The sequence below is a fragment of the Lynx rufus genome, unplaced genomic scaffold, assembly GCF_022079265.1.
Source record: "Lynx rufus isolate CCGP_SWC_20201006 ecotype Redwood Valley unplaced genomic scaffold, mLynRuf1.p SCAF_6, whole genome shotgun sequence".
Classification (NCBI taxonomy): domain Eukaryota; kingdom Metazoa; phylum Chordata; class Mammalia; order Carnivora; family Felidae; genus Lynx; species Lynx rufus.
The window spans coordinates 27853996-27881782 of NW_025814878.1; the positions used below are offsets into that span (position 1 = coordinate 27853996).

The 27787-nt window shown below is 40.4% G+C and overlaps 1 protein-coding gene across 1 annotated transcript in view; it reads left to right on the top strand.

The window, feature by feature from the left end:
- EPB41L2 (erythrocyte membrane protein band 4.1 like 2) overlaps window positions 1-27787 on the top strand; it is a 255844-nt gene that overhangs the window by 218009 nt on the left and 10048 nt on the right. Inside the window, exons 13-17 of the mRNA XM_047102614.1 lie at window positions 12142-12708; window positions 14619-14741; window positions 16474-16572; window positions 18385-18465; window positions 22335-22444. Coding sequence (XP_046958570.1) covers window positions 12142-12708; window positions 14619-14741; window positions 16474-16572; window positions 18385-18465; window positions 22335-22439 — 975 coding nt within the window. The 3' untranslated portion in view covers window positions 22440-22444. The remainder of the gene's footprint in view (window positions 1-12141; window positions 12709-14618; window positions 14742-16473; window positions 16573-18384; window positions 18466-22334; window positions 22445-27787) is intronic.

Consider the following 27787-nt stretch of genomic DNA (forward strand, 5'->3'; position numbering starts at 1 on the left):
AATGTAGAGTGTAAACATGTGCATAAATTTCACCACCGATTACCCTCAAAGTAGTATGAGCCACACATTTTCACATACAGTGTTTTAGTGCATGAGAAATACATGTAAATAAGCACGTGCCCTCCACTGATTTCCATAGACCAGGTCCACACGTTCTAAGTTGAGAGCAAAGTTATGATAGGATGATTTTGTAAATATCTAGACCATGCTCGGTCTTTGTAAAAAATGTTTTAAATGTAAAAAAGAAGGAAACCTGTGTTCCCCTTACCAATCCATAATGGGGTCTGTTTGTTTTGCAGATATCAGTGCTGTTCCTTTAGGGTGGAAGCTGTTTTGATGTAGAACTTAGGACACAGTGGACATAACTGTCACTGATGTGTTTTAGTACAACTCCTTAGCATTGTTACTTCTCTTTAGAAAGCCAAGCTCGTTCTTCTTGCATTTATGAGGATGTATCTGTAACCTTTTACTCCTGACATTTATAGGCCTAATCTCAGAAATTCCCTGTCTCCCTATTATTGTACCGTTTGGGAACCAGATGAATTTCAGTTAGTTTTTGTTGTGGTGGTCATTGTTTTAACACTAAATCATGTAGTTCTATGAAAGGGTCAACTGTCAAGTATTTGTAAGGAAGATACTAGTTTCTTTTGAAGAAATACATATGAAGAATGAAACACAGCTCTTTGAAAATTTAGACGATTAGCCTTAAGGTTGGGCTTCTTAGCGTCCTTTTATGTAAAATTAGGTGTCTGGTTTGAGGATTTTTTATCCCTTTATAGGGCTACCACTGCACTACTAGGTTAGTACTAACGTGTGCAGTATGTTTTTGTTTTGCTAAATGTGGTCTGAAGACTTAGTGTCTCATGTCCTGTGGGTACTGTCCACAGAGGAGACCACAAAAATTTAGAGCACACTTGAAGAAGACTGTAAAGGTAATGCTATGATTAGGCATAGTGGGAGAAACCACTATTCTTAAAGGTTACCTGAAGAATGCCACAGATTGGCATTGTAGAGAATTAAATATTGACGAAGGAATTGGAAGATGATCCTTAATCGGTTGTTGGGTAGCTCTGTCTTCTATTTCCCTTCGGATAAAAAGATCCTCTGGACTCCCTGCTTACCTCAAACATACTTGAATGGTTTGAAGAAAAGAAAAAAAAAAAAAAACAGCATTTTGAACTCTCAGATTTGACACTATCATTCCAGTTAGGAAGAGAAGGAATATATATGATCCTGCTGTAATTAACATGTAAGGGTTAAACTGCTGTCTTTCGGTCTCCGAATCATTATTTTTGTTTCTTGCTATGCCTTTCTTTGAAGTCGGTAGTCATTTCTATTTTTATTTATTTATTTAAATTTTTAAAATTTTATTTATTTAATACATTAATTTATGTATTGACATACAGTGTTCCATTAGTTTCAGGTGTATAACAATGATTTGACAGTTCTGTATGTTACTTAGTCCCCATCTGTCACCATATGACATTACTTGAGTATTATCAATAATATTCCCTATGCTGTGCTTTATCTCCATGAGTTAGATTCCATATGCTGTACTTTTTGTCTCCATGAGTTAGTTTAGATTTACAGGTTTTTGTTTTTTTTTCCTTCTCTTGGGTCACTAGAGACTGAGAAGTGTCCAACATTAAAAAATATTCTTATTTAAAGAATTTTATGAAAGAAAAGTGGCTATAAAATAGGAGTATTTTTAAGTACAATTTTAACATGCAACTAGCAAAATAAGCCAGTTTTCTTCCCAAGGAATCTATGTTAAAGAACTCAATAACAGGGTGAATATTTGTCCCCGATATAAAGTGAAAACGAAATTTTTACATCATTATACTTTGCCCTCATCACTCGTTGCTCTAGACCTTTCCAATGAGGACAGATGGAATTATGCCATTTTTACACTCTCATATTTTCATTTCTGAGTAAAAACATTCAAAAGGAGCACATAATCTAGGGACTGAGAAAGAGTGAAGCTTCCATTTTCCATTCCATCTTTGCAAAAAGGCCTAGTTCCATCATTTGTGCAACAATGTAGGTGAAGAAAGACCAAAGTGGCTTAATGTTCTGCATCTTCTGAGGGCCAAACAGTAAAGGTTGGTAATCGGTTCACCATTTCAGTTCCAATACAGCTTCTGTGCACCAATGTAGAGTTGCTACGACTACCCCCACCCCCTTCTTTCTGGCCATTTGCTGTATGACTTTCAGGTGAAGAGGAAAGAAGAGAAGACACAGCTGGAGGAGGTGGATATTTATTCCCCCTGAATTAAATACCTAGTGGCTGCTGTGCACCATTATTATGGTGTGTGGGGGGGGGGGGGGTGGGGGGGGTATGATGCACTTCGGGGATGATCTGTGAGTTTTGCTTGTTGTGACTTTAGGTTCTCAAGATTTTTTATTCCACTTTTATGTTAATGTCTTGGACTAGCCAACTCTGGGTCATTTTTGGTGCTTGTCGACTGATACACTTACGTTTATTTGCCTTTTCCCCCTGTGTGTGATTTAATTTCACAGAAGAATTCCTTGAGAGTAGAAGGGGATAATATTTATGTCAGACATAGCAATTTAATGTTGGAGGTTTGTATAATTTAAGAAAACAACTCTGTCCTAATGGCTGCCAAGCTGCTGTGGACGGGAGGTCACGCACAGGCTGGCTGGCAACTTTCTTTAAGCACGGTGCATGGAATGCATGGGGGACACTTCAACTCGGGAGTGCATGTTACCAGTCCGATTTTGTTCCTTTAAAGTGGCTTAGGTACGAGTATATCTACGAGAAGTTCTCAAAGTGACAACTGGGAAAAAAAAGTTCTGTGTAATCGAATAGTAAAATTTTTTATCTATTACTCTTACTGAAGTTCTGCAGGTAAATCTGTTCTCTCCCTAATGGGTTATCTCTGGGGTATAGAATCCCAAGTAACAACCCATCCTTAATATATATTCCCCAGAACAGATATGTGTTGATCTGGCATTAAATGGCTTTAAATCTGTATTCACAATTTGGGGGAGTGGGGGAGTTGCTAAAATCCATGCAATTAGGAATGTGGTCCACTTAAAGTATCACATTTGAAAAATATGTTAATGGATTGTTTTGATTAAAAAGAGAGTGGGAAAGAAAGGGGGGGGCAAAAAAAAGAAAACCCAGGCAACCAATTAGGTATGTAAAATATATTCCCCGTGTCACACGAGAACGTGTTTCTGTTTTCCCCCTTATTTTATGGTAGTAAAATGGCGACGTATTCATTTGGAGAACTGCAATTCTCAGTAATCTGACTAATCTGGTTGCTTTTGGCAGCTTTGATAACTATTGGAAATGTGTTTTGCCTAACTTACTAAAATGCTCTGAACTGTAATATGTAACATTGCTTTGAACAAATGCAAGAAATGTGCCTGATCTCAAGCCACAGTCATTTTCCCATGCCATGCAAAGAGTTTTAGATGATCGTGAGTTTTTGCAAATGGCTACAGAAGCTCGTAGATGAGCTGTGATGCTTGTGCATGAATGTGGACTATCTAATGTTATCAGATGCATGACCTGTTCCTCTGGGAGTGCGATGAAAGCTATAATCCATGGGCGGCCCTGTGATTTTGAAATGTAAGAAAACATTTAAAATTCACTTAACACTGTTTCCTGGACGCTAGTTACCTTTTGTTCCCACAAATACAGTTTATCGGGGCCAACCTAAAACTTCCCACCAATACCATTTGTCAGGGCCTGCTCCAGTGCAAATTGACCTGGCAGTTTTTCTTGTAACTCTTTCTGAATAAGGACCATTTGGTATGTGGGGTGACTGGGCCTCACAATTGTGCTTGGCAAGCACATGAACCGTATGGGAGGCTCACTCTTACAGAGAGGCTGAACAGAAGCAGCCTTTGGAAGCCATTATTTTTATTCCTTAACTGTTAAAAGCCATTGCTAGAATTTCCTGGAAAAAGTCAACCCTTGGTTTTCTCTTTCTTTCTCTCTCTCTCTTTTTTTTTTTTTTTTTTTTTTTTTTTTGATGATCTTGGTCTGGCTTTCCCATCAAGCCAAATGTGCTTCTGAGTACCTTTCTCTATTTTTTACTTGATTTACTATGTTCACAGAATGCAGCTGTAGTGATAGCCTTCATGAGACAGGTAAATTTGCAGGAACAAAGTCATAGGCTGCGTTTTAAGTCCAATTTTTAGGAAGAAGGTCATTAGCCATTTTGAGTACCAGTAGTTCTATGACGTCCTTCTGATAATGTTAATAATTATTTCTTTAAAAATTCTAAACAGAGAAGAAATTAGAACCTTTTAAAATGTGAACCATAAAAAAATTACACATTGGCTTTATTTTCCAATTTTGATGAACTCCTTATATTCATAGGTGATAATATGGCTTTTGAGACTTGGCATTTTTCTTGCTTTACTATGTTTTTTTAATCATAAGTTTGCTCTGTCTTATTTTTTGGTTTTTTTATTTTTGTCCTGCTGGGTTTTTCTTTTTCTTTTTCTTCTTTTTTTTCCTTTTGGATTTCTGCCCTTTATTACGTTACATATTGCTAGGACCTCGATAAGGCCCAGGAGGACATACTGAGACATCAGGCTAGCATTAGTGAACTCAAGCGCAATTTTATGGAATCCACACCTGAGCCGCGCCCTAATGAATGGGAAAAACGACGTATCACACCTCTGTCCCTACAGACACAAGGGGTATGTCACTAGCTCTTTGTTGGCTATATGTCTCATTCCAGCTCTTCAGTAAAACTCAGGTTGCTAATATACTATGGTTGATTCTCAGGAAGTTAGAAAATGTTCTTTTTTTTTTTTTTAATGTAATTGCTAACAACTTTTTAAATACTAAATATTAACAATGTAATACTTATTGACTTCGTTCTTAGTACATTGTATGATTTTTAAAATTTTTTTGAAAGTTGCAAAGTACTTTCACTATTTTTACTCAAGTAAATTAGTAGTAATGACATGTCATATTGGTGACTTAGAAACTGGCATTACTATGTTGCATTAAGGTTTTTTGTTATGAACGACTGAAATAAGAGTTTACTAAGCAATAATTAATCATTAAAGAGGTGTAGGAATATAGATCGTATTTAGAATGTTACAAGGTATTTACTGTGAGGATAAAGTGTTAAACTTAGCTCTGAAAGCTGATGAGCTCTGTTGAAAGTTTGCAAAATGTTAATACGATTTAGTACTGAAGCTTCTTAGTAATGAAATGTAGACTAGTATTTTAAAAGGATTTTCAACCGTAACATCTCTCCACACTCATTCTTTTTCTTTCCATGGTTTGTCTCCCCACCACCAATATAAGTATTGCCTTTACAATATAGTCTCAATTTATTTCTCCATTCGTTTTTATCTACATCTCTTATTTTCTAATGCTCCAAAATCTGTTACCAACGAAAAACTTTCATGGACTCATTTATCGTGTTTGAGGAAATACTGATTATACTATTTTAAATATGCTATTTTAAAAAGTCGTATAAAGGTGTTAGCTGACAATTTCATCTTTCCCCCTTTCCTTACAGCTCTCTCTTCTCCTTAATTCATCATCTATCTAGTCTGGCTTGAATTTTACCCAATGTGTATGCATTTGCGTTAGTCTCATGCTATTTTTATTCACTTTTTCTTAAGAAGGCAAAGCTGTTAGTTGCTTTAAATTTCCAAGTTTGTGACCATGACAGGAAACTAGTTCTACAAGAGCAGAAGCAGAAACCATTGCTGAACTGAAAAAACAAAAAAACAAACAAACAAAAAAAAACTTAGGGCAACAGTAAGATTGAAAACACCAGAGGCTCATCAAGTTGTATATACAACAACTTAAATTGTTATTTTCAGATTTCCTGGAGCTATTAGTGCCCATGTGTCAGCAGTCAGCTCTAGAGTGTTGTGTTTTCTGGAGAAATCGTGTCTGATGACATGCTAAGGTTTTGTCCCCCGTTATGTGCCGCTTCATCTGGTTTGTGCTGCTGAGCCATACGGTTGTTTTATGTCTGTGTTGCTATAGATGTAATGTACTTGTCTTATCTGTTGATTATGTCTATTGTTTAAAACAATAGAGCAAAGGAGACCATCTTTTCAAGGATATTTTATCCGTGAAGGAGAAGCATCAGAGAGCGGCAACACGGACAGTTGAAGAAAAAGTCCAGGAGGCAGACAAGGTGTTCACCTTGCATCCTTGGATCTCCGCTTGCTTTTTCCCCTTTTTCCTCGTACTTCTGTCCACGGCCATGGGATACTCCTTTTTTCTGATGTATCAACTGAAAATGTTTTTGAAAAAAAATTTTCAAGCATTCAAAAAATTTCATTTCCGTGCGTAGAAAGAGGGGATCACTAGTGAGAAACAGCGCCCTGCAGGAGTACTTTATTTGGACATTCCACAACTTAAAAGGCAGACATATCAACCAGTTTGGGTGGTAGATGACCCCTGATTTTGATGTATGTGGCTGACAGTTGGGAAACCATGATCTTGTGTGAAAATGCACCGTTAGTACAACACTTGTGCACGCTGAGGTGGTGTTAAACTAACACATTACGTGTGAGGTAGGTTACTGTTTTACTAACGACACTTGGAAGCCTTGTGGATTTTCATTTTTAAGATTTTTAACAGGAGAAAAGATCTGGTGTCTTTGGTGCAGCCCCTCTGATCTCTGCGCTCCCTACATATATGAAATATCTGATACTACTTAAGAAGTTAGCTTTCCATTGCTTTTACATTCTTAATCTTCTGTTTCTACTAATTTCTCTTAGCTGGCTGGCCAGCTTGCTCCTTGCTGGGAATGTAGTGCTTAGAGTCCAGTGGGGGAGATAGGAGATCTGTTAATTAGGAATTAGAAACTCTAGGGTACTAAGAAATGAGTGTTAAGAAGATGAAATACAGTGTCGTGTTAGAAGGTGATCAGGAAGGCTGCTTTGCTCTTGTGCTCAGGAAGAGATGGCATTTGAGTTGAGACCTTAACGATGAGAAGGGGACAGACGTGTGAAGATTCTTTTCATGTGTAAAGAAGAACAAACGCAATAGCCCCCAGACAGGAACTAGTTTAAGGAACTGAAAGGCCAAAGGCCAAGGGCTTAGGAAAAGTCAGGTCAGAAGGTCACTCTGGATCTTAAGGACCACGCTGCCAATTTGGAATTCGAGTAGGAGTGATGGGAAGTCACTGGAGAGCTTTGGGCTGGGCAATAACCTAGTCCCACTTGGGGGACAGAGATCTCTCTGGTGCTGGGTGAGGAATGGGGTCATAGGTGGGTGTGAGTGAGAGCAGAAATCAGCGAAAAGGAAAATGTGTTCCTGTTTCACAAAGTCTGATTTTGTTAATCAGTAGACCGTAGCATTCATCAGGACATACAGTGGGAGGAGGCAAAATAAATGGAAAATGAAATCTTGCCCTAAAGGCATTGGAGGTGTAGCTGAGATGAAATATTTCCAGAGCACTGCAAATGAGAAAGATAATGTCATAAAGCTAAACCAAGTGGCATACTTATATACTTGAAAGGTTAACCTGAAATCCAAAGCCTGTCAGACTCTTCATGTAAAAATGACTTTAATATAATATGCTTTGAAATATTACATAGTTTTGAAAATTTATCCTCCAGAAGCGAGTCAGATGGCACCATCTGATCAACTTAAAATGATGTCCTTTGTACTTTTGGCAGTAGGAAACATTGGGATTTGGGTGAAGATGTTTAAAATTACTGTTTTCCTGGCTGTCATGGTTTTAGTATTGTACAATAGAAACCATGTACAATAGAAATCATTCACTAATTTAGAACTTACATTAAAATGATCTTACGTGAAATTTCAATCTGGAATTGACCCTCTTCCACTCCCAAATGGTTTATTTATACTTGAAGTGTGTTTTTGTTTCTTTTTTCCTCTCTAGCACGTGCAGGAAAATATATTCTTATTTGACATGTATGTGGATGATTGTAACTGCAGTCATCCATCCACCCAACATTTATTGGCCACTTACATTGTAACCCCCATCCCCCACCAATAACATTTCACTACCATTAGTTGGAAGTGTGTGAGTAGTTAAGTGTACTGGAGTGTTTGGACTTTTAACAGAATATCTTTGCAATTTGTCTTTGCCACATCTTCATTTTGCTACTGATTTTGTAGGGTTTCTTGATTGTCTTTAAATTGTAATCCTTAATGAGTGTGAAATAAAAAGTTATGCAGAAGAGCCTTAATTTGACCAAATTTTCTAAATTTCTAGAATATGGATTTTAGAGATGAAAATAAAAACAGTTCTTGTCTAAAAATAAATACAGCAAGCTTTCAAAATGACTTCAATTTGAATATGATTTTGGGAGAAAGCTGGAAACCAAATCACTTAATGTAATACATTTGCATTTAGTAAATAACGATTATATATCCTCTTCTGTAAGAATTATATGCTTGTATAAAAAATTCTCATGAGTCCAGTAGAGATTCCATAGACTGTAGTTTTAAGGTACTTATGAAGATATTTTATTGAATAATTAAATGCATGGCACTTATTTGAACTCCCCAGTGCTCTCTTACTGGGAAGGACACTCTCTACCCACCTGACCCAGAGGGATGGTGTAATTACGGAGATTGTAATTAAGCTGAATTAACCTAGAAGATGTTTTTTCTCTCCTGAATATTGCAAGTGCTTCTGCACCACACCCACCTCATGTCAGTGTCCCTACTCCTCACCCTTCTTAGTGTACTGTTTCAAGGGGCATCTCAGAAATGCCATTCATTCATTCATTCATTCATTCATCTTTAAGCTCTCGGAGCACTCAGGTTTTTGAGGAAGCATTCTTACACAATTTTGACGTTCGCTTTATGGTGACTCTTTACTGTTGGCATTACAGGTACCCGGGACAGTCCCAGGCTTTCCTGTTGTGCCCTCACACAGGTTAGGGACTCCTGTTTAAGGACCACAGTGTGAACATTAAATGTGCCTTTGTGGTTTTTCAGGGACAGGTGATTTTCACGTCACTCCCTTGAATTTCCGCCTCTGAGTCTGTCTTCCTGTTGAGAATTTTTTTCTTTACCTGGTTCTTGCTGAACAAAGCAAAGCACTGTTTCTTCATTCCATGGCATATTTAGCGTGTCTAGGGATTTCCGTGGGTTGCTGTCAGAGCACACGTTGTACAGACCGTTCATATGGTATGTCACCCTGGGGGAGCTAGCGTGGGCAGGGAAGGCCGTGCACAAGACAGAATGTCAAGTGGACCTCAGAGGGATGACAAAATTAGCAGGGCCCAGTGTGCCCAGGGAGGCAGGAGGGTGGGGGTCATTCAAGCTCTTACACAGGAATTCGCGTTGCAAGAGTAGGGGCCAGCGAGGAGACCGTTCTGCGCAGAAAGAGGCTGACACCAAGTAGCTACTTCAGGAATACGTGAAAGTGTTCGGTGTGTGGGTAGATCGGTTGTGCTCAGTTTGTAAATAAAGCTTCAGTGATAAACCAAGGCATTTGAGCTGGTTCCCGTAGGTTAGAGCTATCAGAATCTCAGAGTGGAAAGCTGGCATTTAGGCAAAACGCCAACATATGCCTGCTGGAATCTCGCAGAACCCTCGCCTTTCTTTCAGTTTGTGCTGTTCTGTGATTCTTTCTTGTGTAACCTTTCCTTTCTTTCAATAGGTCACTGCTGTCTGTTCTGACTTATTGTTAATTCTTTGCTCTTCCTTTTCTGACCTCTCTAGAGCCTAGAAGAGGAGATAATGTCAATTTTGTTTAGTGAAAAGGGCTTTTCTGGTAGCATGAAAGCCACCTTCACCTCAGCCACCACTTGGACAGCAGAGGGCACTGTTGTGAGCTCTAATGCGCCTTCTGAAAAGCTTTCCTCCTCGCCCTTCTCACGGTTGCCAGAGGTGCATTTTACTTTGTTTCCCCTGTTTTCGAAAGCCACATATGAAAAGTGATTTTGATTTTTTGAATATTTAGGAACCCCTCTCTCCGGTGCTTTCATTGGTAAAATTAACTCTTCCTGGGAGAAACATTCAAGAAATAATGACTGAATTTGGACATGTGGGAAAACTGTACAGATTGGATGTTTCTCCTGCGGCTTTTGGTTCCCTGCCCACCCCCAAAATCTGCCTAAATTCAGAGAATCCTTTAAAACCACTAAGGAACAGAGTCTGAGTTGTTTTGTGAAAGGAAACCTCAATCTAGTAGAAGCTAAGTATGTTCTGCAGAAAAGTTTTTAAAGCCTAAATGTCTTTCAGGCATCTTCTGATGGCTGATTATTTTTTTTACCATTCTGCTTATGTCCACAAATATGAAACGTTTGCCATTCTCAGTGAAATAATTATTTTCATTTTTTGGAATGACCCTAAGAGATTCCCTGAACTTGGGCAGAACTCATCTGGCTGTCTGGGGTTAAATAATAAATAATTTACTGACCTGGCATCACAATAATGGAATGTCTGCTTTAGAAATGTTCTGATCACTGGATATCTTTACTGATAAAGAAGTTTATAGTTACAGTTAAATGTTATTTATCAAAAGAGTTTCAGAGAGTTCCAGTTTAATATCTGAAACCTCTGGGTTTTCCATAAAGCTGGGAGGATATCTTTTTTTATCTGTCAGTAACATAATTTTTACATGGCACTAATTTGGGGCAGTGAAAACATGTCCTTACTATGCATCTAAGAATAACAGCACGATCAGAGAGAGTGAGTATATCCTGATAGGTGCTGTCAGAAGTGTGCCTTTTTAGGGCCTTTTGCTCATGGTTGTTGTCCACATCCCTGGTGCAGATAAATGTGGGATGCTGCTGTCTGTTCTAGGAAACGGCTCCAACCCAAGTAGTACCTTGGTAGCTTCGGAACGGGGTTCACATCTGCCCCGATGGTCCAGAGGCGCACTGCCCTGCTCCATTCAGCGTGGAGATACCATCTCAATAAGCAGGGCTACTGTCTCTAGCAGAATTACTTTTAAGTTAGATCACAGGCTATCATGTCACCTGAATGTTAAAAAGCCTAGCCAGGCTTCATTTTTGCCCATGCAGAGTAGCCGTCACCACCTCCCCCCACCCCCCGTTTTAAAATAAGTTTAAGGAAAATCGTAAGCTTTGAAAACTCCTTTGTAAGAGTTTCTACACTGGTGATTATAGACCTTTACATCACTAATGTATTTGGTCAACAGGCACTTATTAAACATTTAGGTACTGTACTACTTAATTAGAGTAAATTTACTCCCAAGAAGTAGATGTCTGCAGGGGACAGGAATACATATCTCCGATAAGAAACTTGGTTCATTTTGGTTTCCAAAGATGCTAGTTGGAGGAGTTGAATTCTAAGAAAACATTTGGAGCCATCATTGACATCCACCCTAATGTTAAAATATCCGTTTTGCTAATCTATAATGTAGTTGGGGAGGTTAATAACCATTTCTGAAACGACATTTTTATGTTAATAGCTATGTGAGTCCCACTATAATTTTGCCCATTATAGCTGTTTTTTAAAGGAGCCAGCAAAAAATAAAGGTGCTGTCTCATTAGTGCTATATTCATTTAGGAATCAGGGTTTCAGGCCAGGCTTTATAGTCAGATTAAAGTCAAAACTGTTTATTGAACAGGTTTTAGAAGTTTCACAATTTCCACTTTAAAATAATCAGTGGGCTTTGGTACAATTCCGTTTTCCTCTCTACCTTTTCGACTAAATAAGTAGAGCTTACAGGTATAACCATAATAAAAAGCATTTTATTTCTTTGGGAGGATGCTGGCAATTTTGTGCTTTCGTTTCCTTTCGTAAGCTTTTTGCGTTTGTGTGGATTGTCCTTCACGTGACCTTGAGCAAAGGTTTTTGTAGCTGTCGATTCTCGCTGTTCTGTCCTCGCGGTGTCAGATGTTTGTTTTGGTGGGTGTTGCGGTGTAAAACTTTATTGATTTGTGTCCTCGGTTGCTTTTTGTTCCGCAGAAACGCGCTCCCGAGTCAGAAGGGCCTTGCACTGGAGCCAGTGATGCTGCTAAGGTTCTCCCCTTTTCCATGTTAACACCATTGCCCAATGTTTCTGACTCCCCTCACGTTCTCCCCGCTTCCCTTTCAGTCAGCCATCATAATCATCTTTTGTTTCTCTCCATGCCATGAACCTACCATCAGCTAACTTTGGTTTCCGTCGTGCTTATTTATTCATATATTTTTGTTTCCCCTCATCCGTTTTTTTTTTCCCCGTACAGAGTTCACATGAGACTCTGAATGTAGTGGAGGAGAAGCAGCAGGCAGAGGTTGGGAAAGACGAAAGAGTAATCACAGAAGAAATGAACGGTAAAGAGCTATCACCTGGGAGTGGTCCTGGGGAGACCCGTAAGGTGGAGCCTCTGACGCAGAAAGACTCCACCTCCCTGTCTTCTGAGAGCAGCAGCGGCAGCGAGAGCGAGGAGGAGGAAGACGTGGGCGAGTACCGGCCCCACCACCGTGTGACCCAGGGCACCATAAGGGAAGAGCAGGAGGAGTATGACGAAGAGGTGGAGGAAGAAGCCGGCCGAGCAGCCAAGGTAGTAGAGAGGGAGGAAGCAGTGCCAGAAGCCAGCCCAGGCAGACAAGCAGGTGCCAGTGTAAGCGCAGTAGAAACAGTGATCCGGGAGAAGGTAGTGGCCCCAAAGCTATCTGCAGAGAAGAGTGTAAACGAAGGCGCTATTAAGCAAGACATGAGCGAAGAAACAGAGGACGAGCAGCATAAAGTTAACGGAGAGGTGTCTCATGTTGACATTGATGTGTTGCCACAAATTATTTGTTGTTCCGAGGTAAATGGGAGACCCCGAGCGGGGAGCTAAACTCTAGAGCTGTTTCTCAGGTGGAGACCACCTGCCTTCCTCCTTCTCCTGCCCTCCCAATCCTCCTCCGGCTGTTTTCAGCGAGATTCCGGGCTTTGTCTCTCCTGGGAGGACGGGGGAAAGCACTGCTTTGTTGATTCTCTGCCAGCTCGGTTCGTGGTTTCTGGCTTCTTTACTGCACCTGGACGCACCTGACACAGTAAAACTTGCCTCCAACGGCCACACCATTCCCCCCCCCAACCCCCTTCTCGTTCCACATTTAAATTTTTCTTTGCATGTTTTGGATGTTTTCAACTGTTTGTCTTTAGTTGCATTGCTTCCTCGTGCTAAATGCCTTTTTCGTTGGTTTAATGAGAAAATTGTATACGTATCGTTGACAAACGGTCGGTGTGAGTGTGTGCGCGGCTGTTGTCATGATTGGGTTTGACCTTCTGGCTCGTTCTCCCTTCAACTTTAGATTTTTAGCGATGGCAGCTGGTTCTGATTACCATGGTGCTCTTAGTTCAGCATCCGGCAGTGATGAAAAAACATTTCTCGAATACCGCTGTGATTGCTGGTTTTAGATTCCTGGGATTGTGTGGATGGGTGAAGAGCATTTTCTTTCCTTGTGGGCAGCCAGAGGCTAGACTGTTCGAGAGGAGGATCCTCTCCTCATTCTGTCCTGTCCTCCATTCTGGATGATTTGCAGGTTGATCATCTGTTTTATCGATTATCTACATTGGATAGGAGTCTTTAACATTTTCTCTTCAAGAAAGAGAACTTTCCACACTCCTGGTAGATTAAGTCTTGGTCATGAGGTACAGTGTCTCTGAATTGAGAGTCGAAGTTACACTGAGGGAAGGTTTGTGTCCATGAGACTTTCTCGATTCTAAAATTAAATGCCCACGATGTAGGCATTATCCATATTTGCTTTCTCTGATGGGCTGGAAAATAGTGAAGTGACTTTGTCTTGAAATAATTAATTGGATTTTTACTACGTTACTTGTCAACCTCCTGTTTCACTTCAGAGAAGACATTTCAAGAGCCTTCAAACACTCTTATTATTTTCTGCATTTAATAGACGGTTGTTCCTCTTTAAATAATTACATCTGGGAATTTTCTCTCAGAAAAAGAACTGTAGTATTTTGATAGTAGTATGGTCTGGTGTTGTATTAAACATACATGCTCTGCAGACTACAATGCTAACAGGCCGTGACCCTGTTCTTTAATGTTTTAATTGTTCAGAGCCTTAATGCCATGTTGGCGGAGTAACTCCAGATATAATGTCTTAACTTATGTAACACAGAAGAAGCACTGCGAGTTTTAGACAACTGTGATTAAAAAAAATCATACCTGAAGATATTCTTTCCGAAAGTGGAGTATCTTTGTCAGTAGAAGAGTCCTTTTGGGGGGAAGGGGCAACTCTTCATCTCCCTAACTGATGTGGCCATTAAAGACAGCCTTCACATAAACCATGTGGTTCTTTAAAACGCAGTAAAAATTGAGACCGGTCACTTCACATAGTTCATTCCATTTTGCTTTCTTTTCCATTTTATGGTAACTTGCCCCAGAGCTAAAGTATATATTCCATGCCACATTTGACATGTAATTGGGACCATGGTAACTTGAAGTGTACCATAATTTAGGGAGCCATTATGTTAGCTTATTCTTCATATATATGTATATATACATATATATGAAGAATACACACACACACACGCATGCATGCATCTACTACGATGTTTGAAGGAAAGTGTCTTTCTTTTGTATCTTTTGTTTACCTATACTCTTGTGCATGAGTGCGTGTTTGGATATTTTTTTCCAATTATTTTTGAAGGCTCCATTAAACACTTTTACTTCATTACCTCTAGAATTTACTTTTCCCTTCCTTTCCACCTCAGCCACCAGTGGTAAAAACAGAGATGGTAACAATTTCTGATGCCTCACAAAGGACAGAAATCTCCACCAAGGAAGTCCCTATTGTCCAAACTGAGACCAAAACCATCACATATGAGTCTCCACAGGTACAAAAACTCTAGATTTGGACTCTTTGACTTCTTTTTTCCTTTGTTTCTGTTTTCATTTGTCTTCCAGTTTACGTGTTTCTGACTTCAATGTAGCTTTCTGTATCCCCGGCTCGTAACTGCGCTTCAACTACCTAACTTGCTATATATTGCTTCTTAGATTGAGACCGAGAGCTGTAGTCACGTAGGTGATCCAGTAATTACAGGGGGAAGCATCCACACGATTATTTTAGGACAGGCAGTACCTGTCTTGTTCATATTATTATAAGTCATTTTGAGAGTCTTAACAAAGTTTATTGGATCTGATATAATTTGTGGATTGGTAGAAGTGAGGTTCCTCCCCCCCCCCCCCCCCCGTGAAGATGGATCCAGTCATCCCATTCCTGCTTGCCAAGTCCACATACACATCTGAGCTTCTCTTTCACATGGGGTTATTTTCTGAAGACATGTTGTTGATCTGTAAATATGATGCTCTGTGTCCAAATAATTACCAGACTTGTGTTTTTAATTTTAGGTAGCGATTTAGAAATTGATTCTGTAAAGACTTGAAATAAGCATTAAGATGTCTAACCATAATGGTAACAAAAAAGGGGAAAGTGTTCATCATATCAGAATGGAACTATTTCTAAATTTGTACAACTACGTTCTTGACTGAGAAATTCGGTGTCCTTTGGTCGGATTGTACCATGGGGAAGGAGGGCAGGTTATGGCCCTCTCTCAAAATATTTTTTGAAAGGTTTAATTTGAGTGTGTTTAAATATTCCTCAAAATTATTTTTATAACTGTTATCCACATATGTGCATAGGTCCATATAAGCAAAAACAGGTTTCTTATGAATGGGTGCGGTAGGAGAGCATGTACTTGTGTGTCTGTAGTATAGTGAGAGGCCTAGTAAATACAGGTGCATGACCCAACTGTGAGAGAAATTTTCCCATAACTTAGAAAGGCTCTGGGCTTTCTGGTTATTTCCTTGTGTCAGTGTCAGGAAGGGAGACCAGAATGGTGGTCATCACATATACTCATAGGCTATTCATTTGTTTCATATTTTTCCTGGTAAACTCTAGAACTTTCTGCCATTTTTAGTATCAAAGGAAACAAGTTAAAACCTATTTAGATATATGCATGGGATTTATATATGATATAAATAGAGAACATGCATGCATACGTGTTAAAATATACATACCCCTATATATGCTCATAACAAATGATTACAGGAACAATGTCATTTAGAACAATCTACTAGAGATAAGCAAATAACCAAATCACGTAGGTTTAGTCTATCCCAGTCAGGTTCTGTTGCTTCTTAAATAAGAAAACGTTTATCTGTTTTTACCTGCCTGTGCTTAAAAAACAATGAACTCAGCACTTCTGGTCACTGTGGAAACTTCTCTGTCTGGTTCTCTAGTTTCTTTTTCTGTCTTCTGCAAAAGGCCTTCAGTCAAATTCTCTCCTGATTCCCTTGTAGCTTTCAGCCCCATTTTCTATGTGATTCTTCCTTTTTCTCCCTCCCAGGGTTTTGCTTCTCCACGTGTGTTTAGCCTTTGCATTTACTCTCTTTGAATGCCAGCCAACCTCCTGCTCAGTAAATCTACAAAATGTGGCAGATAACATTTCCTGCTGATCTGGAAGATTTCAAAAGATGCACATTCGATGGGCGAGGGGGGAAGCTCTTCTCTGACGACATAATGGAAATTAAGTGTTACTTTATATTTTTCCCCCTAACTGTCCAAAGATTGATGGCGGGGCTGGTGGTGACTCGGGGACGTTACTGACGGCACAGACCATCACATCTGAGTCCGTGTCGACGACGACGACAACACACATCACCAAGGTAAAGCAGCCCGTGGTGGTACATTGCAAACAGGATCTTTTCTGAATTGTTTCTTTGTTCCCATACACACTTCACAATAATACGCAGACAGTGCCAGTGGAGTAAAAATGCTTGGATTTAAAGTATCTGAGAAATTGGGCTCCACTGACAAATGTAGTTCTGTAAAGTACAGGAGGTAAAAATATGTCCTGAATAACTATACATGAGACAGCTACAGGAGCAGAGAGAGAATGTGGTCCAAGTGGAGGCGTACGTTTGACAAGTACAAATCAACCCTCCTGACCGAAGCAAGTGAATGAAGACCCGTCATTCAAAATGTTCAGCAAGTTGTTCAAGTAATCGAATCTTCCCCTCATTGATTTAAGATGCTCCTACCGTGGCTAGGGAGCATTTTGCCAGATCATTCTCTCAGTCTCTAACACCAGATGACCAATGATTCTTAAAGTCTGGCTCCAGACTAGCAGCAGCAGTCATTCCTGTGTGAATCCCGTGGCCCCACTCCAGATCTGCAGAAACCCTGGCAGTGGCTGTAGGAGCCCTCCAGATGATTGTGATGCGTGCTGCCGTCCTCCGATTTCTAGCTCCAGTGTGATTTTCCCATGTTTCCCTCTGGTCCCACCTCTCATGTTTCATTAGCGCTTGAAGGTTTTAAATGTATCTTTTATGCCTGTCTCACCCTGTGTTTCAACCAGAAACTTTGTAAATTAAAAAACGCCACATAAACGCAAGGTGGTACTGATGCTCATTTTCAAGTGTATCCAGGGGCACCTTGGTGGCTCAGTCGGTTAAACATCTGACTCTTGATTCCGACTCAGGTGATGATCTCACGGTTTGTGAGTTTGAGCCCCATGTTGGGCTCTGGGCTGACAGTGCAGAGCCTGCTTGGGATTTTCTCTCTCTCTCCCTCAAAATAAGCTTAAAAAAAAAAAAGTATCCAGTTATCAAGGCTACTGATTACCTTGGTTCTTACATTAAAGTGCTATGACTTGTGACTTAGCGTATAACTTAACAGAGTTGCAGAGGTTGGGTGTGTGCTTTCTCAGGACTGTGCGGTATTTGTTCATAGTTCAGCGTCACAGCCACGTGGTCTCTTCAGCCTCTATCGTGTCCCAGGCTGTGCCAGCTTGTTCCAAGCCAGTCACTCTGTGGCAGTTCACACAGGACCCTGCCCCATGTCCATTCGCACAGACTTTGTTAGCAGACACAGCCACATGCAGAATCTGTAATCAAATCAACATTGAGTGAATATCTTTATATCATCCTCCTGTACCTTCTGTATCTTAAACCAAATCCAAGTCTTTTTTTTAATTACTTCACTAAACCAAATGAACAGAATTACCAAATGGATTTGTATGACGAGAATCAAGCAGTCAAAACTATAACGTCAAGCAATTCTCAAACCTAAATCAAGTACCTAAATTGTTAGGATTCCTTGTAACTCTACATAAACCTAAGAATTATTTCTTCTTTCCTCCTTTAACAAGTGGGCCACTTGGGAGTAAAGAAATTCAGGGAAATTGTAATGGAATGTCCCAACAGAACTGTTTGGATTTCATGGCATCTGTCTTATCTTAATCTCACCTGAATCTTGATAAATTAGTTTTAAAGTTGCTTTCAGTTGAGGAATACTTACAGATGCTACCACTTTAACAATAGGAATCTCTATTGAGCTTAAAAATGGTGTTTCCAGAACATCAGTCTTCTCCACTCAGTGCACGTTGCCTTAACGATCAGAAGGTCTGAGTGTGCTCCGTTCTCTTTCCCCCCATTATGTATAAACATGCTTTAATGATTGCTGTCTCCCCACTTTAGACTGTGAAAGGTGGAATATCTGAAACAAGAATTGAGAAACGCATCGTGATCACGGGAGATGCGGACATCGATCATGACCAGGTAAAGACCTGAAGTTCTGGTTCTGAAAGTGACCACGTCTCTAAGTTTGGCATGTGCCGTCACATCCTGTCCCTGTGTCATTCCCCTTCTCCCAGTGCCTCCTGGAAGAATCTACATCCTCAGCGTGGCACTGATGCTTCCCACGCTAGACACAGCCTGTCCTTTCAGCCTGCCTGATGCTGAACCCGCATAGGACATGGATTTGGCTGCTTATTTCACACTGGCTTTACATGCACTTTTGAGTCAAAGTAATGGAGAGGATTCCCGGCATCTATTAGGTATTCACATGGGCCTGGCCTAAAGTCAAATCATGGATTAAAGAATGAATGGCAGTTCAGTGACACTGGCTTTCCAAAGCTAAGTAAGAAAAGCCACCAAGTTTGACTTGTGCCTACTTTCAGGAACTTATAAAGTATTTTTCTTGTAGCCTCAGGAAAGTTGGACTCTTTACCACTAGATGTTTCCCCCAGTCATTACTATTATCGAGGGGTGGGGGAAGGAAATCTGAGGTCTCTTACAAAGTGGAAGATTACACGGATTCAGAAAAATGTTTGAAAGAATCATGCTTTCTTTCCAATGTTAGCTTGAGCAGAATGCATGGCTTTAAAATCCAGGTGACGCATGGAACTGTTGGATACTTTGAGGGTGGCTTCAGTTTTAGGCTGCGGCCCCCAAGTGACGGGAGCTTTTTGTTTTGTCATTTTCTCAGTGATTTTAACTCCACTTTAAAGGAAACCAAGCTGTTTTCTTAATAACAACTCGCAGGAAAAGGAATGTTTAGTTGACCATCTTGGCCGGGGAGTAGGAGCAGATGACATTTACCCAGCTTTGAGCACAATATCAACTTTAGGAAAGAGGATTTTAGAGGACAAAACTTCTCATTTAAAAAAAGCTCACTCTATGTGATCAAAGAGAGATTTTCTTCCATGCCTAAAAAGAAAATGACATTTTTTAAAACCCTGTAAACATGATTTTACTTACATATTTCCTAATGTGTTTCTTCATTCCTCGAGAGCTATCAGTGGTTCATGGGTTGTCCTGACCCCTGAACCTTGACTTTGTAATAGAGATTCCTAGTAGAGGACAATACCTGTGCCTGTTCTCCACGGGAAAATGAGTGACCCCGTGGAAACCAAGCTGCCAGTTCCCCAAAGGATTTCTTCCCTTCACTGGGGCAGTCTCTCCTACCCTGTCTCTCCACTGAACTTGTGCCCTTTCAGACTTTCTGATGTCACGTCTTCCCTTCGAGGATACTCTCAGGCTTTATTTCATGTGTATTCTTTTGTCTTTGACCTGAAAACTCAAATCTAGATAATACTGCTTCTGAACAGCAAATAATAAAAACATGGTCTGAAATTTAAGTACCAAAATAACACCTATTCCTGACTCTTAGATTAGGAAAAAACCCTGCAGCTTTACGTGTGACAGTAGGGACACGACCTTGTCGGTGTGATGTCGTGCTTCAGCCCATTTTAAACCCAGGGTCAGATACCCCATATGAAGAGAACAGATACTTTTTTGTAACGTTTTCATGTTTTAATTCTAAGATGCATAAACTTGTTAGAGTACATTTAATTGTGGCTTCTGGTATGCTTGTCACCAGAAGCTGATGAAGCTCCCTCTCCCTTTTAGCCTGTAATGAGACCATGCAAGTATTTAAAATTAGAGTGAAATCACTTCCCTGCCAAAAAACTGAAACTGATCACATAGTGACTTGAATATCATTGACCCATTTTTCGGTTCCTTTCTGTACATTAAAAGAATTTTAATAGTGGAAAGAAACCCTTCCTCTGAGCAAGATAGAAAAAAAGGGAATCTCTTTTGTGTTGGCAGATTAAAGAGGCATGCATTTAGGACACTTGCTTTGCGGGTGGTGCACCTGTGTGTGTCCCGATGCCCCGCTGTGTACCAGGGACATAGGACACTGCAGTTACCCACCAGAGTGTGTTTCTTTCCAATAAAATAACTTCCTAGTTTGCAGGATGATGTGAGATAGTTCTCTCACAATCTTTACTGTTGCTATAATAAATTAACATTTTACAGTATTTAATTTCATACACTGGTACTACAGACTGAACGGAACTAATGGTAAACGGATTTCAAATGTGCTTGAAGACGATTAAGCAGTTTTTGGTTTCCCTACTTTTCTGCTCATTGAAGCATGTTTCACACGTGCTCCCTTCCCTTGGGCATCATTTTCTATTTCCCCTTTCACATTTGTACTAGTTTAATGTAGGCAGACCTGCGTAACGAACATGAATTAAAAAGTATCTGACAGGTTGTCTGTAGCTACGTTTGGCTCCCATCAGAGCTGTCCTTCTCCCAAATTGGATTCCAGAAACCAACATGGAGTAGACCGTTTTGATTGTTCTGATCTCTCACTTCCCTCTGAACACACAAATGCAGAGCCGCTCTGCTGTTCCCCGTCTCCCATCCCCTTTCCCATCTCAGCCATAGAGACACAGAAACATTTTTGACCTCCTCTGAGATAAGCCGCTGCCCTTCTCCCCACCTGTCTTGCCTTCCGGCCCTCAGACTCCCACAACCTGACAAACACTTGGGCTGCTCAAATCGGAGAGTCCCCTGGTTGAGTTCTCTCTTGCCCTGACACAGGTGGGTCACCAGTTTGTTCCCTAGTGGAAATTCGAGCACCCTCAACTGTCTTCCAAGCTTCTGTGTAAAAATTTTTGGCATAAAAACAATTTCTTTGCAGCTTTACCTTTCTGTGTGTGTGGAATGAGGCTCGGGGTTTTGTTCAGTAACCTTTCAGCTGACAGAATCTGTACCACAAACAACAAATGCGGTTGTGCCCTTCAGCAGATGACAGAGAAACAGGAAAACTTGGGCTGCTTCTTTCAAAGGCATAGTGTCCATATGAGATATGGTGCTTTCCATCCTTGAAGGCTTCCCTTTCTGTTCCAGAATTCTTTCTTAGATTTTGAGTGGTGTTTTATGGGTGTTTTACTTTCTCCCCTTTAAACACCTTTCCCTCAGAAAAATAGGATCTTTCCACTCTGTCACAACACTTGTATGCAGCTTGCTTTCTGATAAAATACAAAGAAACTTCGTTTTCTCACCGTGCGGTCTGGGAAGAGCCTAGGAGCCAGTGGAGTGGCGTCCCAGTCTTGCTCCTGCCCTGTGGCCCAGCCGCAGGATGGCCTCAAGCACGGCCTGTTGACCTTTGTGCCTTCAGTGTTTTCGACTGTAAAATAGAGACCTGTACTTGCTGAAGAGTAGTCTGTCTCTGTCCTTTCACTTTGCAATTGTATGTTATCAGTGTTGCTGCCATTTTTATTGTTCTGTGCCCTAGAAGTTTATAGATCTTTTTCCTGCAACATAACAGCTCAACAAACATCTTACCTCAAACAGCTAGTGAGAAACCACAAGGGTAGCTTGTGGTCTAGTCTGGTTTGGTCTGGTCCTGTGTCTTGGCATTTGAGCTGTGTGACAGCAAGTACCCGTGGGTGAATAGACAGGCTGTTACATCATTCCTCCAATCTGCACAGTGAACCCCAAAATGATCCTCACGACCTTAGCATTAGTCTCAGGTTACAGGTGAGAATATGAAGATCAGAGAAGATCTGTTTTCTCCAAGTCTCGTGGCGAGTATGGAGCTGGGCTTCAGAGTCTGCATGTCTCTTGTACATGTATCATTTGAAAAGACTGGGGGGGAAATGGGAAATTTGGGGAAGTGAGAAGCATTCTCTAAAAAGAATTATGAGCCCACTTAAAATCCCTGCTCCCTCAAAGAAAGCAATAAAGCCATCTTTGCTTGCCATGGAATCCCAGTTGATCAGCGTACGTCTGTCTTCCCAACCCGGGAAGCAGCCCGTTGCTGTGCTCACAGTGCTCTCTCCTGACTCTGGCAGGCGCTGGCCCAGGCCATCAGGGAAGCCAGAGAGCAGCACCCCGACATGTCGGTCACGAGAGTGGTGGTGCACAAAGAGACGGAGTTGGAGGAAGGGGAAGAGTAAGTAAGGTAAGCGTCTGTATCCTCTGGGGCTTCTGTCTTGACCGTTTGCGCTCCTCAACCCGCCGAGGGACGTGAAATGTACTCCCTCACGGTCTGTCTCCTGTGGTCCATGTGATTTTTTCAAACTTTATTATCCCAAATATATCTACTCACATTACCTGCATATAGTTATTAACTCTGCTGTCCAATGGGCATGTAATGTTAATAACTGTCATGTACTGAGGGCTGCTAATAATTGACATGTCTATATTGTTTTACTGTTTGCAAAGTATATCAGTATAGGGGCGCTTGGGTGGCTCAGGCGGTTAGGTGTCCGATTTCAGCTCAGGTAATGATCTCACGGCTCATGAGTTCAAGCCCTGCATCAGGCTCTGTACTGACAGCTCAGAGCCTGGAGCCTGCTTCTGATTCTGTCTCTCCCTCTCTCTCTGCCCCTCCCCCACTCACACCTACTGTCTCCCCCACCCACTGTCTCTCTCTGTCTCGTCTCTCTCTGAAAAATAAATAAAAACATTAAAAAATAAAATAAAATTTATATGTAGATATAAAAAAACCAAACCAAGGTATATCAGTATAGGTTGTCTTAATTGACATTTACGATGACCCTTTGAAGAAGGTGCTATTGCCTTCATTTAGATGAGGCGTTTTTATTGTAGGGGGCACAAAAGGGAGATGAGTTAATTCTTTTAAATATACATGAAAAATTATATATTAGAGAATGAACCAAAAAGGAAAAGATTGCTTTGGCTATATAAAAAATTTAAAACTTAAACCAAAGTAGAAGATAAATGACAAAGTTCAATATGCCTGGCAGAGAAGGAGTCAATATCCTGAATATACTATGAACTTTTGGGTCTCATCAAAAAATTTAAGCATGTAAGTAGAAAAATGGGCAAAGAATTAAGTAAACCACATAGAAACTAAGTGAACAATAAACAAAAAATCTTCAGCCTCACTATTTAAATCAATACAAATTAAAAATTTAGTGTTCAAGTTTTCGCTTATAAATCTGGCAAATTTTGTTTTTAACTAGTGTTGGGGAGGTTAAGAGAGGAAAAATAATAGTCCTGTGCAGCTTTATAAATTAGTAATATTTCCTAGAGAACAATTTGGCAAAACCTACATTAAAGGTACCTACCATTTAAACCATTGTTAAGAATTTATCTTAAATAATCAGAGATGTATACAAAGATTTACTTACAAGAGTATTTATCATATATATGTATATATATGTGCGTATGTGTGTATATATATGTATATATTTGCGTGTGTATATATATGTGTGTATATATATATACACACACACACATATATATATATATATACATATATATATATATATATATATATATATATATATATATATCTGAACACACACAGTCACACAGTCTAAATGGCCAACAGTAGGGATTGGTTATATCTTAGGCTGTTTCCGTGTGATGACTAAAATATAGCCACTAAAAGTTGTGCTAAAGAATTCTTAGTGAAATGGGTAAATGTTCATAATTACGTTTGTATTAGGGTTTTAAAAGGTAGGTTTTTTGCATAGCACATATACCAAGTTGCTTTTTTGTTTTTAAAATGCTTTTACACTGATCGGTTAATGGATACATACCTCACAGGAATGCCGGTCACAGAATACACCTCGTGGTCAGGCCAGTTGTCTTACACAGAAGTGATGGCTCCCATGCTTGCTCAAACTCCCCTCTGATGTTTTAGTTTATACTGAACTAATACGAAATGACCTATAACTTTCTCATTCTTACTGATATTGATGGATTCTGGATTCTAATCCTTTGTTACGGATTTATGTGTTGCAGATATCTTCGGGTTTGTGGTTTGTCTTTTATTTTAAGTAGAGGTCAATATAGTTAGTATATTGAATGTAGTTATTAATAGAGTTAATACAGTTTAATTACCACGCTTTTCTTTATGGCTTATGCTTTTTCCATACCCTGAGGTGTTAAAGATACTATTGATCAAAGCATGTTAATGTTGCCTTCCATAGATCAATCCTTAATCCATAAGAAATCGGTTTTTCTGTGTGATAAGAAACAGTGATCGTTTGTTTCCTTTATAAGTACCAGCATTCCAGCCCTATTTATTGAAGAGCCCATCCTTTCCCTCTCTAATCTGCAGGTCATGTATCAGTTTTCTTGTATACGTGGGGATGTTTCTTGGTACTTGTTTCCTGTGTCTATCTCTGCTCCAATGCCATACTGCCTCAATTATTATAGCTTTAAAATGAGTCTTGATATCTGGTAGGACGTGTCTCCCAATTGTGTTTTTTCGAGTGTCTTTATTCTGGGCTCCTGGTGTTCCATATAAATTTCAGAATCGGATTGTTGAGTTCTAAGATAATCCTATGGTATTTTAATTGGAACTGCACCCACTTTGTAGCTCAGTATGGTGAGAATTACATCTTTATGATATTAAAGCTTCTTTCCCACAAATGTAAAATATCTCTCTCCATTTATAGGTGTTCTTTGATGTCTTCCAACCAACTTGTGTAACTTTCTTACCCAAAAGAGGTCTTATGAATCTTCTCTAGCTGTTGCTGGTTTAGAAAGATACAATTGACTTTTCAATATTTGTCTTTTTTTTTTTTTAATTTTTTTTTCAACGTTTATTTATTTTTGGGACAGAGAGAGACAGAGCATGAACGGGAGAGGGGCAGAGAGAGAGGGAGACACAGAATCGGAAACAGGCTCCAGGCTCTGAGCCACCAGCCCAGAGCCCGACACGGGGCTCGAACTCCCGGACCGCGAGATCGTGACCTGGCTGAAGTCGGACGCTTAACCGACTGCACCACCCAGGCGCCCCTAGAACTTTTTGTAGCCTGTAGAGTCAGCTTTGAACCCTTCTTGCTCTTAGGAATAAAATAAAAGTTGGAATATTCTACCCCACACATGTTGAGTTTGAGCTGCACATGAGAGGTCTACGTGCACGTGGAGAGGTCCAGGAAGTTGCCAGGAGCTTTGAGAGAAATCACAACAGGCTTCTGAGCAGGAAGGGGAGGCCTGAAGGTCATGTGAATGTGTGCTCTAGTGAGGAAGCCTTTGGTTTGAGTGACCTGAGTCAGGTCAGAGGGGATGTAACAGGAGGAGAGGGGAAAGTAGGAAGACAACGAGGACAAAAGGGTGTCATGAAAGCTGCAGAAGAGAACTCCAAGAAGGAGAGAGTAAGTATTAAATATGGCAAAGAAATTAAGTGGACATGTCCTCTGCACTCGTTGGTACGAAATCAGCCTGGGGATTTGTCACAGCTGCCTCAGTCCGGTAGTGAAATGGAGCCCTGTAACAGGTTGAGGACATAAGGATTTCGCATGGAGAGTGCTTTCAAGAAGCTGACAACACAGCAATGGGGCCTTTGGCTTTTCTGTGCACTTGTTATCCAAGAAGATGGAGAGCACTGTACCGGGTTTCACAGAGCCACGAGAACTAGCGCTGGGATTACCCCAAACCCGGTAAATCCATCCTTCCTTTGAGGTAGACCTTGAGTCCCAATCTCCCTCCCACATTAAATAACTCTAAGTTAGTGCTGTTGCTTCCTGTGCTGTTGGGCATCCATGAATACTGATTTCTAAATAAGATCACGTTGTGTCCAAGCTAACCTTTCAGAGTCAGGATTTCAAAATGAACCCGAAAGCCAAACAGGAAATTAGCATTCATTATCTAACTGCTTCACAGGAGAGAAGAGCCACATTGGCCGAACTGGTAGCCAAACTGAGTTCTAGCTAATTACATGTGGGCCCTGATGGGCATCACTCTGTTTTTAAAAGGGGAAGCACAAACCCATTGACTTCCAGATGACTGTTTCCAGTTCAGGAGCCAGGAGTTCTTCCAGCATATCAACTGTGTTGCATTTTCATTTTATTCCCTTTGCCTCATTTGTGCTAGTCTCATACCTAAAATTAGCATTAGTTTTCAGTGTAGATTAATCAAACCTAACATGAAGATTTGTACAGAGACTTCGAAAGCCATTTTGGACTTTGTGGCTTTCAGGCACGGCCAGTTTTCACTTTGCAGTGCTGTGGAATGTTGCATTTAACATTTAAAGCCGGCAGGTGCTATCAAGGAGTCAGCTCCAATAGACTTGAACTGCCCAACGGAAGAGGCACTGGACACCACTGCTGTTGTGCATTCGTTAGCGCCTGGTAGCCACTAATTTCCCAGGGTTTGCCCTTGGACAGAATTACTATTCACTATTGTTTTTGAAGATGAAATTATCTTTATTGTTTTTTTTTTTTCCCGGTAATAATAGAGGCAATTGCAAGTTTTTAAAAAGGGAGGGATAGCAGAAAGTGCAAGTGACCCATAATTCCTCTGCTCCTGGAGGTCGATAATTCCCTTTCACAGTGTCTCTGTGTGAACACGTACACAGTCACGCATTCCCACCTCTATTTGTGTAGGCTCCTACTGTTGACTCTGTTATATAGCCTGTTTGTCCCCCCTCCACTTAACGATACATTGCAGATAACCTTCCTTGCCATTATCTCATCGTTTTTCAATAGCCACTGAATGGATGCACGAGGGTTTACGTGACACCTGTTAATGGGCATTTAGGTTATTCCTCTGTTTTCACAGTTAAACCCAGCTGCAAAGATGACACTTGTGTGTACATTTTGGGGGCATGGATTTCACTGTTTTCTAAGTGAAAATGTTTTTAGAATTCTGCTTAGAGTAGGTGTGCCACCCAGGGTTTCGTTTCTTTTTTTTTTTTTTTTTTTTAATTTTTTTAAAATGTTTTACATTGAGGGAGAGAGAGTCAGAGCATCAGCAGGGGAGGAGCAGAGAGAGAGAGGGAGACACAGAATCCAAAGCAGACTCCAGGCTCTGAGCTGTCAGCACAGAGCTCGACGCGGGGCTCGAATTCACAAACCACTAGATCATGACCTGATCCGAAGTCAGACGCTTAACTGACTGAGCCACCCAGGCGCCCCACAATGGTTTCTTTTGGGCATATTGCCTGCCTGTCCTGAAAGGTTCTATCAAGTTAGACTCCCACTTAAATTTATGAGCAACCTATTTTCCTACACCTCTGTGACATTAAAGATTGTAAAACATTTAAGAAATCTTTGCCAATCTGGTGAGGAAAGAGCATTTGCCCCCCTCCTTTTTTTGTGTATTTCTTTTCTTTTTTTTTTAATTGCTAGTGAAGCTAAAATACACATACACCTCACAATTTTCATTTCTTTGAGTTGCCAGTTTTTTCCCCTTTTTCTGTTCAGGTGTTTATTATCTCTTACAGATTTATTAAGGTTATTAACCTCTTAGTCACAAATACTGCATATTTTTTCCAGTTTTTCATTGAGAATTAAAAATAGCCTCAAAGGGGTGGGGAGGCTGA